The 19,615-nt window shown below is 35.4% G+C and overlaps 1 protein-coding gene across 1 annotated transcript; it reads right to left on the bottom strand.

Moving 5' to 3' along the window:
- Window positions 1-635: 635 nt before the first annotated feature.
- kiaa0319l (KIAA0319-like ortholog) lies at window positions 636-18,633 on the bottom strand. Its single transcript, XM_051871522.1, has 22 exons — window positions 18,319-18,633; window positions 15,686-15,793; window positions 15,433-15,550; window positions 12,798-13,132; window positions 11,281-11,533; window positions 11,041-11,139; window positions 10,866-10,963; window positions 10,682-10,769; window positions 10,478-10,570; window positions 10,190-10,322; window positions 9,124-9,352; window positions 8,260-8,383; window positions 8,030-8,162; window positions 7,270-7,418; window positions 7,002-7,153; window positions 6,626-6,764; window positions 5,849-6,008; window positions 4,623-4,765; window positions 4,414-4,536; window positions 3,750-3,840; window positions 3,567-3,655; window positions 636-1,954 (listed from the first exon to the last, which is right to left on the bottom strand). Exons 1-22 carry the CDS (start codon window positions 18,421-18,423, stop codon window positions 1,758-1,760), a joined length of 3,159 nt encoding a protein of 1,052 aa, XP_051727482.1. The 5' UTR covers window positions 18,424-18,633; the 3' UTR covers window positions 636-1,757.
- Window positions 18,634-19,615: the final 982 nt, after the last annotated feature.

Genomic DNA, 19,615 nt, shown 5'->3' with positions numbered 1-19,615 from the left:
GCTTTAAACCAAGTTATAGCACATGTTTTTGTAACTGTATTTTACAGTGTCCTTGTTATGCATGTTACATGTACTTACTATAGTAAAAAACTATGGGTTACACTTTTTTTTAAGGTGTCTTTGTTACATTGTTATTATATATTTAAGTACTAAGTAATATTAAGTAACTACATGTACTTACTATAGGGTTAGGATTAGAGTTTAGGGTTAGTTGCATGTAATTATGCATCATTTATAGTTATTACTATAGTAACTACATGTAACATATGTAACAATGACACTGTAAAATAAAGTGTTACCAAACTATGCATATTAATTACAAACAAGATACCTTAAAATACAGTGTACCTTATTTTTCCTCATGTACAACAAAATAAATAGTTCATCTCAAAATAAAAAAAATAAAAAAAATCCTGTCAGTAAATAACCACACTTCTTTAAAATCAATTTTAGACCCCCCCAAAAAATTACAATAATTAAAAACAAAAATATAGGCATATTGAATCTAATTTGGTCTCAGATGAGTTTAAGCTCCACTTGAAGCAGTGAACATGTGATTTAGCTTACAAATATTGTGTACAATCATAAGATTAAGGACCGAAATCAAGTATAACAACAACAAAAAAAGACGGCTGTAAATATATTTTCTTTTTATTTACTCCAGTTGTGTTAGAACAAGTCACATGAAACAGGGAATTCTTCACTTAAAACAACAAAAAAGCATGGATTTAAAAAAAAACAAAACAAAAAAAAAATCCCTTCATTTTCCCCATGCATTCAAAATCTGCAAGACTCAGACATGTAGGGAGGGGAAAAAATAAAAAATAATTAGCACACACATAATTTAGATAACATTCAACCTTTTCATAATAAACCATCAAGTAACATTGGAGCTGAAGTGGCTGAGCTGAAAGCATTTTAAAACCAAATGATGATTTCTGATGAATCAGCAATCATCAGAAAGCCAAAGAGAGTAAAATGCAGTACTAATGCGTGTAGCAAGTGTAACAAACATGATTTATCAGTTGGCGGCTGTTTCCAGTTTGAGTAATCCAGACCCCATCCTGTCATATTCCAGCTCCAGTGCAACTTCCAATACAATTTCCAGTGTACGATATTCCTCCGTAAAGAAAAGAAACCCCTGACAAACATAGCTATTATGCTGCAGACGCCACTTTTGCTGGTGTTTAAAGGGGCAAAAATGCACCTTTGACATACAGCCACGCAGAGTAGCACACACACGTCTCAATTTAATACATGCAAACCATGAAAAATAAACAAGGGTAACCAAATCTTGCCTTCTCATGCAGTCATGTTGGGTGCCTTAGGACTCACTCTCTGCATTATTAGCACAAATAAAAATACACAAATTATTAAGACATGCCAGGCAGTGTTTGGATGCGACAGGCTGCCTGTCATATCTGGAAGCTTCGTAGGAAGGGGGCAGTGAGGCAGGCTCAGTTATCCGCGGTGTGATGAGACATTCTGGTGGGGAAAAGTTTCTCAGAGAGCTACTTTGAAATGCTCAACCCTTTCCGCCGGTTACATAAATCTCTTCAGTGAAGCAGGAACATTCTCATTGTCTTTTGAGGTGCATGGCTCTACAGATCTGACCATTCGGGTTTAAACGCATTTTCATTTTGGCTCAGACTGGGCTGCGATTCAACCTGAAAGTCCTGCAGGTCCCTCCTGAATTACGTGTCGTGGATGAGGGGTGAACAGTGCGTTGGTGCGATACGAGAGGTTTGGTTTGTTTGCTAAAGCCGCTCCTCTTTATGTTTTTTGTGTTTATGAGGACCTTGGCCGTTACGCAGAGATCCGTTTTGGGGTGGCAGGAGTTTTCCGCGCTCTCGATCGGACCACGGGATACCTGCCTGGCCGTCATCGCTTTCCAGATCAGAATCGGAGTGCATGAGCGCGGAGGATGTGGGAGCAGGAGCCGGCTTTAAGCGACCTGGAGGAATAAGGCAAGGAGAGGATGAAGCATGTTTGCTATGGAGATACAGTCAAATAATCATACAGTTAAAATAAACTAGGGCTGTCAATTTAACACATTAATTTAATATAAATATTAAATTAATAATTTAAAATATGATATAAAATATATATATATATATATATATATATATATATATATATATATATATATTTAAATATAATATCTTTAAATATATTATAAAATAATTTTTAAATACTAATTTAAAATATAATATAAATATAAAGTGAATAAAATATTAAAAAAAGTATTTATAAACAATTATTAACACTGTTTCAAATATACTGAATATACACTACCAGTCAAAAGTTTGGAAACGTTACTATTTTTTAATGTTTTTGAACAAAGTCTCTTATGCTCATTAAGGCTGCATTTATTTCATAATAAATACAGAAAAAACAATAATATTGTGAAATATCATTACAATTTAAAATGAAGAAATTTAAGAAATCATTGTAATATGATGATTTATTATCAATATGTTGGAAACAGTTGTGCTGCTTAATATTATTTTATAACCTGTGATACTTTTTCAGGATTCTTTGATGAATAAAAAGTTAAAAAATATCAGCATTTATTTAAAATATAAATCTTTTGTAACAATATACACTACCGTTCAAATATTTTTTCTTTCTTTTTTTTGAAAGAAATTAATACTTTTATTCAGCACGGATGTGTTAAGTTGATAAAAAGTGATAGTAAAGATTTATATTGTTAGAAAAGATTTATATTTTGAATAAATGCTGTTCTTTTTAACCTTTTATTCATCAATGAATCCTAAAAAAGTATCACAGGTTCCAAAAAAATATTAAGCAGCACAACTGTTTTCAACATTGATAATAACTGAGTATCAAATCAGCATATTAGAATGATTTCTGAAGGGTCATGTGACACTGAAGACTGGAGTAATGATGCTGAAAATTCAGCTTGATCACAGGAATAAATTATATTTTAAAGTATATTAAAATAGAAAACCATAATTTTAAATTGTAATAATATTTCACAATATTGTTTTTTCTGTGTTTATTATGAAATAAATGCAGCCTTAATGAGCATAAGAGACTTTGTTCAAAAACATTAAAAATAGTAATGCTTCCAAACTTTTGACCGGTAGTGTATTGACTACGGTTGGGAAGATATCTTAATGTTTTTGAAAGAAGTCTCTTATGAAATATTGTGATAATACAAGTTATTTTATATGTTTTAAAACGTCACTTATTGGCATTTCTTATTATTATTATCATCAATGTTGAAACCATGATACATTTATTTAGGATTCTTTAATGAATAGACAGTTCAAAAGAACAGTATTTAAATAGAAATCTTTTGCAACTTTATAAATGTCTTTACTGTCAATTTTGATCATTTTAATGCATCCTTGCTGAATAAAAATATAATTTTTTTTTTTTTTTTTTTTTAAATCGTACTGACCCTAAACCTTTTGAACGGTTGTGTATATTTTATTCTTTACTCTGTCTTTGGAAAAACATTTTTAAATTGATTAATTACAATTTAATTACAATTAATTAATTACGTAATTTTCAGTGACTGAAAGATCTGATTTTATTACCAGGTCTTGGTAACTGTAATTCCAGAGTCTCTTGTTCATCCTCCTCCAGCATTTTATAGCGGCTCTTTCGTCTCACTTTGCTTTTCCGTCTGCTCGAGACACAAAGGACACTTAATAAACACCAGCATTAAACTCCAAATTAATGAAAAATAATAAACAGATTATCATTTGTCTAACCCTTACCTTCGACAGCAGCACACAATACCCCATATTACAGTCGCTATGCCAACTATGGTCATGAATGATGCTATCGTCACATATAAAACACTCCATTCTGAAAGAAAACATGAACAGGCTATTAAACTGCAGGTGAACTAACTTAAAGAGGACTTATTATGCTTTTTTACGTTTATCTTTCTTTATAGTGTGTAATGTTGCGGTTTGAGTATGAAAAAGCTCTGCAAAGTTACAAAGTCATATATTCTCTGAACTCCCTGAAACTGCTCCATTGTAGTCTTGAGTTTTCTTCCAGGAACAAACACGTTACAATTTAAATAATTCCCGCCCAAGGCATATGCAAAATAAAGGGCCGGGGCCTGGTTGAGTTAGTCAGTAGTGTGTTGAAAATCGTGGTTATGGTAAGGGGCGGGATATTTCCCAAACATGACCAATCAGAGCACATTGTTCTTTTCAGAAGGAGGGGCTTCATAGAGACAGGAACTAAACAGAGCGTTACTGACAGACTGGGAAGAGAGGAGCTGCAACAATGGAGAATATGAGGAAAATAATGTGTTTTTTAAACATTCAAACATGAAAACCTATTCTAGTAGAGACCAAAAACAAAATCAAGGGCATAATAGGTCCTCTTTATAACAGCTTTCCTCAACAATTCTTAGTGCCCCCTTACCACAGTTGCTCTCAGCATCCCCAAAATAAGTACTGAATAAATTCTCCATCCAGAACGGGTGGCACACACATCGTCTGGTGAAGGAGTCGCATTCCCCGTGACTGGAGCAGTTCAGCTGGCAGACTGAGGAAAGATCAGACGGTTAATACGAGACCACTGCTACAATAAAAAGTTAATGGAGCGTTTAATGAAGACTTATGAATACTTACTAACTGTGTCCACTCGTCGGGCCCTAAAGATAAGGAATTCATTTTTTTGCTTGCGAAATTTGTTGCGTAGTTCCACTGCAACACTATGGCCAGTCAATGGAGGGCGTCCAGGACCTCCAGATACCAGAAATACCAGGCGAGTGCTGTAAAAGTAAGTAATATCATCATATATGCAACATATGTAAAATAAAACAGCTTTTATGAGACTTTTGATCAAAATCCTGCCCAATGGCTACTCAAAACTATCCCAATTGTGTAAAATTTGCATTCCAGGGGCTAAATATTATGTTATTTGGGGTCGCTTCAACCCGCGGCAAAAGTGTTATAGATGCCAAATTCCGTGGAAAAACCATGGACTTAGCAACACTGCTTCTGATATGATCATGTGAGTGTGCGTGATTTTAAACATTTATTTCAGAAGTACTATTAGAGTGCTGCAGGGATGACAAATTTATGTTACAAGTTAGCATTTCCATCCTTTCCATCCATACACATATATACATAGATTCCTCATTATCGGCTATTTCTATGGGCCTCTATACGTAAGCCATCCGCCATATTGGAACAGTCAAAGTCGGACCGTCAACACTCGAGAGCAAGTTGACTGAGCATCTGCAACCGTAGTTAGACGGATGTATGAATATATATATTTGCAATAGACATCAGCAGATGATTTTGCTAAATGAACACAATACAACAAGACAAAGGCATAAGCTGACACGACATTAAAAAGTACCATAGTAAAAACCTGAGTTAAAACATTCTCACCTGTTAAAGTTTATCCCATTTCTTCAGGAATTTTAATTTCATCCATAGTGTAGTTCACTTATAGTCTATGATTAGCTTTTTACTTCTTCCGACTGAATTTAGGCTTCAAAATTCATAAAAGTTGTGTTCATGTGTGAAAATTATCATGATGAACCAAACATGCAAGAATCATAAACTTCTGTTGATCACAGAGCTTTTTTTTTTTTTTTTTTGCAATAATCCAAAAGCCAGTGGAAAACTGGGTTTTTGTAGAGGGAACCAGGGAGGTCCTACAAAAATACGTCATCACTGCAGCGCTCTATTCTATTTATTTATGTGAAAACTGAGTAAAATGAGAATAAGAAGTTCTCCTATGGTTTCTTTACAGTACTGTGAAGCAATTTAATCAGATCAGTGGAGATGAGGTGTTAAGTTTAGCGCTTCCCATGAAGCCTGAACTTGCTCTAAGCCGGACTGACCTGTGCTCATTGAAGGCGCTAATCTCTCGCACAATGATGTCACTGTCCAGGACTCCCAGGAGGACGCCAACCTGCCTGATGAACATATCCTTCTGTCTGTGGGACACCTGGGCCACAGCAACTTCTAGGATTAGCTCCACCAAGTCTCGCTCATAAACATCTATGAGAATTAAAATATAATTTATTATTTTTTATTTATTCTCCTTTTTTATATGTTCAACTTTCTTTAGTGTGTAATGTTCCTGTTTGAGCATGGAAAAGGTCTGCAAAGTCCCTCCAGCGGGAGTTATTCTCTATATCAGTGTCACTGTTTCTGAACTCCCTGAAATGCCTCCATTATAGTCTTGAGTTTTCTTCTGGGAACAAACACGTCACAATATTCCTCATTTAAATAATTCCCACCCAAGGCATATGCTAAATAAAGGGGCGGGGCCTGGTTGGGTTAGTGAGTTGGGACATTTCCCAAACACACTAAAAGCGTTTGACCAATCAAAACACACTTCCATTCGACCAATCAGAGCACTTTGTGCTTTTCAGAAGGAAGGGCTTCATAGAGACAGGAACCAAACAGAGCGTTACTGACAGACTGAGAAGAGAGGAGCTGCAACAATGGAGAATATGAGGAAAATAATTAACATTCCAGCATGAAAACCTGTTCTAGTAGAGCCCAAAAACAAAATCAAGACTTTGAATGCTCAAACAGCAACAGTACACAGTAAAGAAAGCATAATAAGTAATAAATAAATTTATTTGATGATCTTTTACAAGCATACTGACCTGGTCGAACCTCTACAGTGCCACTGTCAGTATTGGTCTTTCCCTTACTATCAGTTACAGTCAGGGTGAAAGTGTACTTCCCTTCCACTAGATTACCAAGAAAAAGCACTGCCTGGTGGTCAGAGTTATTCAGGACATCCTGGAGGAGAAAAACAGAGGGCACATTTCAACAGGGTCATTTTCTGGTCCTGATTTACGGCTCCTCCTCCATTCAGATGGAGTTTTCAAACCTTTGAGGAACACACTCTTAAAGGAAAACTGGTTTTACTTGTTCTGTCACTACCTCACAGTAGTGAACTGCTTGAATATTCAGCAGAGCCATGAATGTAATTTGAATGCCAGCATGAATTTCGAATGATTACTGAACAGTACTGACCCCTGCAGCCGGGCTACTGTTTTCACGGGTCCAGAGGTAGCTGATGCCACCCTTATCATCTGATGAGCGAGAACCATCCAGAACTGCTGTACGGACGGGAAGAGTGATCGGAGGACTGGACAGGACTTTGGCAACAGGTGGCTGATCATCCTCTGATGTGAACAAGCCAAAAGCAAAATTATATGACAGAGACCACAACAGAACTAAACTAATAAAGTCTTCTAACGGCCACATAAAACTTTTCTTTGGTTTAATTAAGGACACAGACCTTCTCGGACGATGACAGAGACCATATCCGAATTCTCCAGCATCCTTTCATCCGTCACTGTCAGCATGAAAATGTACTCGCCCTTCTGCAGACCGGTCACCATGGCAACCGCAGTGTCCGCATTTTCAATTTTCACCCCTTCTGGGCCCCTGTGACACCATAAAAAATATAAACCATGAGTCTACAGCTAAATTAACTACATTACTACTCTGTATATTACAAAAAGTAGGACTGTCAATTAAATTCAATATATGCAGAATGATTAATCACATTCATGAAAATTAATTTCATAATATGCCTGTGATCAAAGCTGAATTTTCAGCATCATTACTCCAGTCTTCAGTGTCACATGATCCTTCAGAAATCATTCTAATATGAAACATTTATGATTATTATCAACGTTGAAAACAGTTGTGCTGCTTCATATTTTTTTGTAAACAGTGATTTTTCAGGATTATCTGATGAATAGAAAGTTCAAAAGAACAGCATTTATTTGAAACCGATATCTTTCATAACATTATAAGTCTTTACTGTCACTTTTGATCAATTTAATGCATTCTTGCTAAATAAAAGTATTAATTTCTTCCAAAAAATCTCACATTTTTAATGGTACTGTATGTTCAATGCATTAAATTGGCCATAACAAAATAAATCCAGTCCATAAAATTAGATTTTCTACATTTTGTACAAGAACTTTTTAATTATTACGAATTATAAATATACATAAGATGCATGCAGGGAGAGTGTGTGTGTAACTGACTTGGTTTTTGTCCAGTGGTACGTGGCAATTTTTTGGTCGTCGCTGCTCTTGCTCCCGTCCAGCGTGGTACGATCGACCGGCAGCGTCAGCTCCTTGTCTGGACCGGCATCCGCTACGGGGGGCTTGTTATTCTCTGGAGGGATTTCACATAGAGGGAGCTCAAGCACAATCAGAAGCTCCAAATGTACAAGTTTAGTACGAATCATTGTGCTGTGTATTTAAAAAGATACCTGGCTGGACAATGACAGTGACCTGAGCCGTGTCTTGCTGGCCAGACGAGTCTGTGACGGTCAGCTGAAAGGTGTAGTCACCCTCCTGCATGGCAGAAAGCTGCAGAGTGGGCGTCCTCACACCCTATGAGAACAAAACACATGTGCTGCTCACTAATACACTCACTGACAAAAATAATCAACATAAACTGCATTCAAAATAGAGCTGCACGACTCTGGATAAATTTTAAATGGAGATCAAGATCACACAATTCTGAAGACAACTAAACAAAATAACATTTACTAGAGGTTCTGACAAAATGTTAATGTTAAAAAAAATATATAATTAATTTGAATGAATTATTTAAAAAAATGTTTTGATTGAATGGTGAATGATTCAATGACTCACTTCATTTTTTTTTTAATCACTGGATGAATCATCGTTTTTGAACGAATCTCTTAATTGAATGCTTCAATGACAAATACATTCACAGTCTCACAATGTAATCGATACAATCTTTATTTGAAGCGTCAAGTTACTTTCAAAGTTGATTTCCTCTATTTTGATAGCTACCGTAGACAGCAGTGTTTATATTCGAACTATAAACTTTTATCCCAGTACTAATTTGAATTATTGTAACACAGAAATAAAGATACTGTGTGGTTTAAAAGAATCTGTGTGAATCTGTTTCATACCTATACATGACAACTGCTCTCTCCGGGTCAGCGGCAGCGCAGATTTAAATGTTCGCTGTGATTGTACTTGTCAAAGGTTTAATGGACAGAGCCTAATCTGTGTCATTTAGGAATAAGATCGCCTGGGAGATCGCGATCATGTAAAAATTAATCATTCAGCTCTAAAATGGCATTGTGTTTTTCATGTACCTGCATCTCCACCACCTTGCCCTTGCTCTCAGGGCTGAGTGACCATTCATAGGACAGATTCTCGTGGTCGTCAGTACTTTGGTTTCCGTACAGTGTGATATAGTTGCGTGGCAGTGTGATCACTTGGTTGGGTCCAGCATTAGCTGTAGGCTTGTAGTCCGTGGCCTTGTTGACTAACAACATGGCTTGGGTTGAATTCTGAGCTCCATCCGAGTCAGTCACTGTGAGTCTGTTGGAGAAAAAAAATACCCTATTGTATAACAACCCTTTTTATTTGTTGTTTCATTTTGAGTGTCTTTAAATAGTTTGCCAGAGGACAGACTGGTTATCTGATGACTGTACATGGGATATGCAGGCTGAACATGCCGTAATACACAGATGAGCCAAAACATTATGACCACCCGCGTATTTGCTGTTGGTCCTCCGTGTGTGTCGTGACAGGCTGTCAGTTGTGCCGTGGAGGATTATTTTATTTTATTTTTAAAAGTCAATGCTTTATGCCTGTGTGTGGGTTTCACAAATAATAAAAAGTATTAAAAAGAGCTTGTGACTAAACTACGTAACTTCATTGGCTCCTCAAACTGAAAGCGAAACCTCTAATTATTTTTAATGAATTATTAAAAAAAAAAAAAAAAATCAGTTGAAAGGTGAATGATTCAATGACTCACTCATAAAGACTTTACTCGTTTCATTACTGGATGAATCAGCGTTTTTGAATGAATCTCTAGAATTAATGATTTAATGACAAATCCATTCAGTCTCTTGTCACCACCTACTGGTGTAACAATGTAACTCCACCTGCCTCCATTGTGAATGAAGTGCTGTAGGGGTTGGGGGGAGTGTGTGTGCACATTTTGAAGCAAAAATAAAATGCATCCATTCATAATAAAAGTAATCCATACAGCTCCAGTGGGTTAATAAAGGCCTTTTAAAGCAAAGCAATGCGTTTTTGTAAGAAAAATATCCATATTTAAAACTTTATTATTATTAATACTCGCTCCACCTGTGACTGGCCATAATGTTTTGGCTCATCAGTGTATGTACAAAAAAAATTAATTAGACATACCTGAAGGTGTAGTTACCGGGAACCAGGTTGGTGAGGGTGAGAACAGCAGTATCACCTGAGGCCTTTTCCTCTCTGAGCGGCCCCTTCACTTCCTCCCAATGCCATGACACCACTTTATCATCATCAGTACTCTCTGAGAATCACATTTATGATCACAAATGTTTCATTAGACATTCTTGGCTACTGCAGAGAACACATTAAAAACTAATTTTTGAAAGGTAGTATAAAATGCTATTATAGCAACAGTAAAATCTGGTTCAGTGAAAGTAAAAAAAATCTGATACGTACGACTTCCGTCAATCACAGTGGAGCTTGTAGGCAAGGAGATTTCCTGGTACTTTGGAGAAACCACAGCAACAGGTGGCTTATTCACTCGTGGCTCTATAGAAGCAAAAACACAGGACTTGTGCATATTTTATGTGGGCCGACCAAACAGAACTCTGAAAACTGATTCCAGTACACAATTAGCAGGTTCATCATTACTAAAGTTACCTGGTTTGACAGTAACATTGACGTATCCCTCCCCATGTGCACCGTCACCATCCACTACCACCTCAAACTCATAGAGACCCACTGTCAGCTAAGGGAAACATTGTTTGGAATATTAGCAATGTTTAGAATACATATATTAATTTTTTTTTTTTTTTACTTTTAGACAATGAACGTATTTATTTACCTTACTGAGCTTAAGCGTCTTGCTGTGTTTATCCTCCATTTCTCCACTATAGTCTTTTGGATGTGTCCTCAAACGCCAGTCAAATTCATAGTTTGTCCCTAAAGGAATTAACAGAGAAGTTATAACAAAGATAAAGGAGGAGAAACTAACTGCAATGGCTTATTTAGAGCAGTACCTGAAGGGGGCGCTGGCACTACAAAAGCATTCAGCTCCACCTCACTGTGTGGTAAAGTGACCTCCACATTGTTGCCAGCAGACACGACCAGCTCTCGCACTGTTACATGAAACAATGGTTATAATATGTCTGCTTTGTAAAATAGACTTTGTTTTTCATTTACTTTAAAAGACCTCATAATAAAGGTTGTAAATACTAACAGTACAATAAAACACATAATTATAGAGCAGTATGCCGTACCAGCTGGTTTTGTTGGTGAAGTCACTGAATGGGTGTCAGACGTGGACTGTGGCGACTGATTACTGTTGTTTAATGCTGAATGATCTCCAGTGTCTGCATCCAGTGTTGAATTTTGCTCAGATGCTGAGACAGCTTCCTGTTCGTCACTGTCACTGGTGGACTGGATGGAGGTCTCACCAGCTGTATGTGGAAGAGCTGCATCATGGGATGTGGTCAGTGGCACTGTGGGTTTAGCAGACAGCTCCTGTATGTCCTGTGAGGGCGAAAATATCAGTTAGTTCACAGAGATAAGCTGCAAATCAAGAGTAAGTGCAAAATGTTATGCTTTAGGACAGTGATATTAAAATTCGATACCAAAATAAATGTCAAAAAATAAATAGAATCCCTAATTTTAAAAGTCACCACAACATTATAATGTACAGTATAAAAAGAATGCATATTCATTTTGAGATTTGATATTACATTTAACAGTGTTATTAAATTATTTTCATTATTAAATAAAACTTAAAAATTTACTTTAAATAAACATTAGATGTTGGCAAAGAATCTAAATGTAAAAATATGGGAAATTATATAAAATGAAGTATATATATGCTCCAAATCCAAGAGTTGAAGTGCAAGATTTCATGCTTCAGGACAGTGATATTAAAATCCTATATTATTTTGTCTAAATAAATAAAATAAAAAAAGTCACCACAACATAAATAATGTACAGTATAAAAAATGTGTATTCATTCTGAGATTTGCTTTTACATTTAAAAGTGTTAAAAATGATTTATTTTTATTATTAAGTAATAAATAAAAAAATAAATAATTATTTTGTTTTTAAAAATGAACTTTAAATGAGCATTAGATGGCGGCAAAAGGTGATCTAAATGTAAAGATATGGGAAATGCACAATTAAATATAACAAATACAATACAAATATAATTAAATATAACAAAAATATACTATTTTGTCTAAATATAATTTAAAAATAAATAAATAAAATTGCAAATTTTAAATGCCACAAGTCACCACAACAATATAACGTATAAAAAAGTGCATATTCATTTTGAGATTTTCTATTACATTTAACAGATAATTAATACATTATTTTTTATTATTGAATATTAATAAATTAAATATTATTAATCATTAATAAATAAAATTAAATATCACATACATTAAATTACAAAAAAAAAATTAAATTAACTTTACAAAAAACATTGATGATGGCAAAGGTAATCTAAATATAAAAATATGGGAAATGAGCATGCACAATTAAATATCCAATAATTGGACAATATATACAGTATATGCTGCAAATGAACAGTTAAAGTGCAAGATTTTATTCTTTAGGATAGTTTGTCTCATTCACTAGCTCATGTAGGATAATCCATTAGAGTGAGGGTAATAACAAGCATACGCACCTTTGCGGTTGATATTTTTAACACATTAGTAAGAACACTTGTATGCACTTATTAGTGAATGAGACCCACTACTGAACTCCTTTGAGATCATATAATAAGGCTTACATGCTCCGTCTCCCTGATTACTCTGACATCCTCAGCGTTGCGAACGTCTCTCTTCCTGCGCATGCCCGTGTTCAGATGCTGCAGAAGCCCCAGAGATTCTACATACGGCTGAGGAAGTGACCTAATGGCGCAGCCCTTCGTTTGAATACAGGTCAGCAACACACAGCGTCCACCGAGGCTCCACACGGCACCGCAGGAGGGCTTCAAACAGCAGGCTTCCCAGCACCGAGCCCCTGCCTGGTCCACTGCCAGTGGCTGCCAGCCCAGACCAATGACGCTGCTCCAGTGGATCCCCAGGACACCACCTGTTACTGTGCATAAGCTGCCCGAAACCCCTGAGAGAGGGACATACGAGGCAAAAACAAAGGTTATCAAGGAGAAAAGAGACCTGAGAGGGAGAAAAGATTACTAAATATGGCAAAGCTATGATAATAAAGGTGTCAGTGTTTTGGACTGTTTGCACTGGGATATCAGGAGAAAAAAAAAACATCAGGATACCAATTATTTGATAAATGCTTTTATGTTAGGGCTGATAACTGATAAATGGCTGAAAATAAAATTCTATACTATTTTGTCTAAATAAATAATATAAATATTATTATAATAAAAAAATCCCTTTCTTTAAATTCCACAAGTGATTTTAGTTACCACATTATAATGCACAGATTCAATTAAAAAATAATTAAATATTAAACTAGATTAAAAATTATATATATATATATATATATATATATATATATATATATATATATATATATATATATATATATATATGATGATATATATCCATAATTGACAGATAAATATAAATAAAAAAACTCTAATATTATCTAATAACTAATGTATGTCTGATATTAAAATTATATACTATTTTGACTAAATAAACTATTAACAAACAAATAAATAAATAAATAAATGAAATTCATCATTTAAATACCACAAGTGACTTTAGTCACTACATTATAATGTACAGAAAAAATAAATATTTGGATTTACTATACATTTAAAAGTGTTATTAAAATTAAATATTATTAAATATTAAATTAAATTATTTTAATTATTATTAAATTAAATAAATAGTCCATGTATATATATATATATATATATATATATATATATATATATATATATATATATGAGCATTAGATGACAGCAAAGGTAATCTAAATCTAAAAATATAAGATAAATCTGCATGCACAATTAAATATAAATCCAGTATTGATAGACACCTATTAATTTAAAAAAAACAAAAAAAATGCTAATATTGGCAGATATATTAGAAATAGTATACAAATCATATACAATGCAACAGGTATTCAATTCAGAAAACAACAGGTCTCTGAATTAAGCTCAACTGCAGAGCTCAAAACAATAGGCTACTGACAATTCATGCATATAGACTCACATCTAGCCCTGATACGATGATAAATAACGCCTGTCCGTGCCACCGCAAGACAAGGCTGTTTATCACACAGGTCACTAACACACTGCTCTAGTCTGCACTGACAAGTTCCAGGAAGTCAGAGTCCAGTTAGACATCCACCCCCTTCCCCAATCCCTTCATAGACACGGTTTTGTCTCTAAAGACTGCAACCATGGCAACAGAGGGTCGTTTATTATGGGGTGGCAGTGAAACTTGAACAGCAAGACACAGTTGGAAGCCCCACCCGTGCAGTTTTTCTTTGGGGTGGGGGACTATAGGCCTGTTGTGTGATTTCCCCCCTTTGTGAAAACGAACACAGTGTCCATTATGCTTCTCACTTTGTAATCCTCCAAATCAGAGCCATCACTCATGACCAGCAACATGCGGTCACAAACATACCAAACATGCTACAGGCAACAATGGTCCAACATCCTACTAGTCAATTAATGCTACTGTTTTGATATTTTTAGCTGTGTTGTTTTAGGCTGCGTTTAGGCAGGTTTGGTTCGATTAAAACAAACTCTAGTGCGATTGCTCTAATAGTGCGGTTCATTTGATCCGCACACTGATGCGCACCAAACAAGCGCTCCCAAATGAACTCTGGTGTGATTTGACTGAAATATGACAAATAGGACTAAACACATCTTAACGAACCAAAAACAGGATGTGATGTCACAAGATGCGAATCTTAAAAGGACAGAACACTCAAGAATACCTGGGCTGTGTCCGAAATCACCCTCTATACTCTCATTCACTTTCCCTACATTAGTCCACTAATATAGTCCACTTAAAGAAGTGAATGAAAACGAGTGAGTGAATTCGGACACTGAAAAGGCATGTGACTTTCACAGTGCATTATGGGTATTCTCTAGCCGTTGAGCGTACATCGGTTGTACACTCGTTATTGCGGTGCATTGTTTTGTTGGTTGAGTAACTTCCATCACAAAATATAAATATATATCATGAAAGCCATTTTTTTTAGTTTTGGTGTTAAGAATGACAGTGTGAACGCTAAGTGAACCAGGACTAAATGTATCATTTTCCTTTTTGGTCCAAACCAAAAAACCAAGAGAACTGAACTACAAGTGTGAGCACACCCTTAATCAGCATGCAGTTCTTTAGCTGTCAGCAGCACACATCATTCTTATGCCACTGATTTGGAGTTATTTCATACAGAGACCTCCAGAAGATTTGACTACGGGACCTGCTTACCAGAGACTGAACAGAGGAAATACAGACAGCTCAGGTACAGTGAGGTAAACTGGACGGGCCATTTCCATCTGCGCATCCTCAGCTCCACACTGGGCATCTTCCAACTAAGAGCACAGACCTTGGAAAGATAAAAAAGATACCAAACTCATACAGAGAATTCATCTTACTTGAGTTAAACAAAAGCTAATTCTACAACACACATTCGTTTTTTTGTGTTGTAGTTGCTTGCAATTGCACAGAATGTTTGTCATACCTTTCTCCAAAGGTAAATGACGTGAGACGTGAGCAGACAGGTGAAGAGTCGTCCACACAAACACCTCCTGAAGCCACAGCCGCATGGCACCACAGCACTGTGTGAATTCTGTAAAAAAAAAAAAAATCATATTAAACAAACGGGGCGAGAGATTTAAGACAAAAATCTCATCTCAGTTAACAAAATCAACAGATAAACTTTTATGTACTTAAGCAGGGGTGTCCAATCCTGCTCCTGGATGGCCACTGTCCTGCAGAGTTTAGCTCCAACCCCAATTAAATACACCTAAACCAGCTAATCAAGATCTACTAGGCATACTGGAAACTTCCAGTCAGGTGTGTTGAGGCAGGTTGGAGCTAAATTTTGCAGGACAGTGGCCTCCAGGATCGAGTTTGGACACCCCTGTACTAAAGTGCCCTAATCTAATTCATACTTTGCCATTGTTATTTTGATTTACTGACAACTCAGACAATACCGAAATATCAAAAATATGACAATTTGGTTATATGTTGGATGCAATTAATCGATTTGACAGCTCTTATGTGTGTGTGTGTATCACGCATATATTTACAAACTTTTATGTTAGATGCGATTAATCGTGATTAATCAATTTGACACGATTAATCGCATCTAGCATAAAAGTTTGGGAATATAATATATGTGTGTGTGTGACCCTGGACCACAAAACCAGTCATAAGTCGCACGGGTATATTTGTAGCAATAGCCAACAACACATTGAGTGGGTCAAAATTATCGATTTTTCTTTTATGCCAAAAATCATTAGGATATTAACTAAAGATCATGTTCCATGAAGATATTTTGTAAATTTCCTACCGTAAAAATATCAGAAATGTATTTTTGTGAGTGGATATGCATTGCTAAGGACTTCATTTGGACAACTTTAAAGGCGATTTTCTCAATATTTTGATTTTTTTTGCACCCTCAGATTCCAGATATTCAAATAATTGTATCTCGGCCAAATATTGTCCTATCATAACATACCATCAATGGGAAGCTTATTTAGTCAGCTTTCAGATAATGTATAAATCTCAATTTAAAAAAAAAATAAAAAATGTACCCTTATAACTGGTTTTGTGGTCCACGGTCACATATATGTGATTATATATATATATATACACACACACACACACACACACATACAAACTTTTATGTTAGATGCAATTAATTGTGACTAATACATCTGACAGAACTAAAAAAGTAATATAAAATATTTTATTATTATAATATTATATATAATACATACAAGTATATACTATAAAATACAAAAACAACATAAATTATTAAATATATTCTGAAAAATAATTTAAATTAAAACTTAAAATTAAAATTTAATTTAAAATAATCTAAAGTCAGGCTTATGGAGAGGTCACAACTTATGAAGAAGTTAAACCACATTCAACCATTTTTGGAGAAAATATGTCACTTGACTGAAAAACAACACCAAAAACTCAAATGTCAGAAACGTTTGGGTACATTACTACACAAACAGTACAACATTCAGATGAGCACTTCTCAAAATGACAAACAAACAATGGCTGGTATTATCAGGGTGTGAAGGAATGAACCAGGATAGTTCACACACACACAAAAAATATTATTCAGTCATTTAATCAACCGCATTGTTTCCAACCTGTATGACTTTCAATCTTCTGTGAAACACAAAAGGAGATGATTTGGCAGAATGACAAAATCGTTTCAATCATCGTTCGTTCTTTACATACAATGAAAGTGAAAGGTGACTGAAGCATTTTTTCAGAGAAGAAAGAAAATCTTACGTGGTTTTAGCAAGATATGTGCGAATAAATTCCTTTAAAACATCGGGTATATTTACCTACATACATTTCCGTTCATGTATTTCAAAATAATATCAAGAGAGTTACCAAATCACACTGCGTTTTTATGTTATGATGGACAGGCAAGTCAGTCAGAGTCAGACGCGTCGCAAACGCGACGATGTGAACATGACAGCTGAAGATGACGCGTCGCGTTTGAGAAAGAGACAGGTTTGTGTACAAGACGAGGAAGATCCGGGCTGGCAAGCTGTCATCACAGGCCTTCTTTGCGCCAACACAAATACAGTAAAACACACTGAGTAAACGGATTCATTAGGGGTAAATCCTGCGGGTTTTATTCCCCATGTCAGCGCATGCTGAGTTTGCAATGTCATTTAACTGAGTGACCGGAAAATGTCTTAAAATTAATCTTAAAATTAACACGCGGTCCACAAAATCATCAAATTAATCATTTAATGTATGACACTACTCACCTTCGCGGTTTACGTTATAATTAAAATGGATGTCAGTTCAGAATCGAAATGCGTTTTTCAATACACTATTTACAAGTTGGTAACGCTCACACTGCGATCTGCTGCAAACTGATTTTGTAACCCCAAAATGTCACGTTTCATCGATATTGTGTATTTTGCTCATGACTGGTTGAAGCTCGCGCGTATAAGGCAGTTTTCGGTGATTACCAGTGCAGAACCAATGGACCGGTTGCTAACAGCTGTTTAGTGTTAGTTACCACTGGACATGAAACAACTCACATCATCACGCGACTGTTTATCGATAGATCGCGCTCAGTGACAAACAGCGTCAAAAAATGTCACTCACCTGCTCAATGTCAGTCAGATTACTGTAGCGTAAAATGACATTTAGACCTGTGCAGCAGGACCTGTCTTCATCTCGATCTGGCTCAGTAATCTCTAGCAATCGCATCTTCACACGGACGGAAACAGACGAGCGCTTCCACACTTCCGCCCCGCACACCGAGTCGTCATGTTAAAAGTTTAGAATTCGATCACGAAATAGAGCTTTAGTGGAAATTGTGAATATATAAAGTCATCAGTAGAGTTTTAATAATACAATTTATTTAGCAGATTATAACGCAATGAAGATGCCACTCACAAACATGGCCGAAAACATTCTTCGAAACCAACGTCACTTCCGCTTTTAATTTCTCGCTTCAAAACCAAAACATAGAAACTATAATGCCTAGAAAATATATTATATATCAGATTTATATTTTTATATGTAAAAAGAATATTAGACAATATGATCTCACATCTGAAAACTAAATTTTAAAAGCATTTTATTGTTTACTTTTCTTTTTTATGTAGAATTTATAGATCGTTTCTGAGTAGCTGCTAACTGTAATTCTATCCTAAAAAAAATCAAAGTAAAATTCTGACCGTAAGCAAAACTTATTTAGGCTACTTGCTTACTTTTTTCTAAACTAGTTTATTTAGTTTAGGTTTTTGCTTAAGACTGTTTATTTTTAATGATCAGACTGCAGATATCATTTCACCCCAGTAGAGAGCGCTGTTTATCTTACTTGCTGGCCTCACACTGAACACTTTTTGATTTTTATTATTAACACTTTGCAAGTAACAACAGTTAGGATTCAGTTCATTTTGTTCATTTTGTGTGAGGGACATAGAGTATTAAACAGATAGGCTAAAAAAAATAATTAATTAAAATAAATGAAAGAAAGAAAGAAAAAGAAATATATGCTTTACCTTTTGTGTTGAATCAAGTGGGGGGATAGAAATACCTCATCTAAACATTGTATCTTTGTTCACAGATGACTTTATGATCTTATTTAATATCTGGTATATGTTTTAACTGCTTTTTTGTTTCTTTTCAATTTACTTAGGGAATCTGCACTCACATGGAACACAACAACACACGGAAACACTGACTGTCACCTGTTTCCCTCCATCTGTTTAATGTAAATACTGGAGGGGGAATGCAAACCCATGCACATACATGTATGTATATGGGCCATTCTACAGAACTGGTGCAGACTGCTGTCCCACAACCAAAAAACACATTTAAAAAGCATTAAAGTATTCAAATATTAGATGTTAACTAAGATCCTTCTATTATCTATTGAATCCCACAATAATAT

This window comes from Ctenopharyngodon idella, chromosome 19, assembly GCF_019924925.1.
Source record: "Ctenopharyngodon idella isolate HZGC_01 chromosome 19, HZGC01, whole genome shotgun sequence".
Classification (NCBI taxonomy): domain Eukaryota; kingdom Metazoa; phylum Chordata; class Actinopteri; order Cypriniformes; family Xenocyprididae; genus Ctenopharyngodon; species Ctenopharyngodon idella.
The sequence above is the reverse complement of the archived record's forward strand: the minus strand, read 5'-3'. Positions and strand labels throughout refer to the sequence as shown.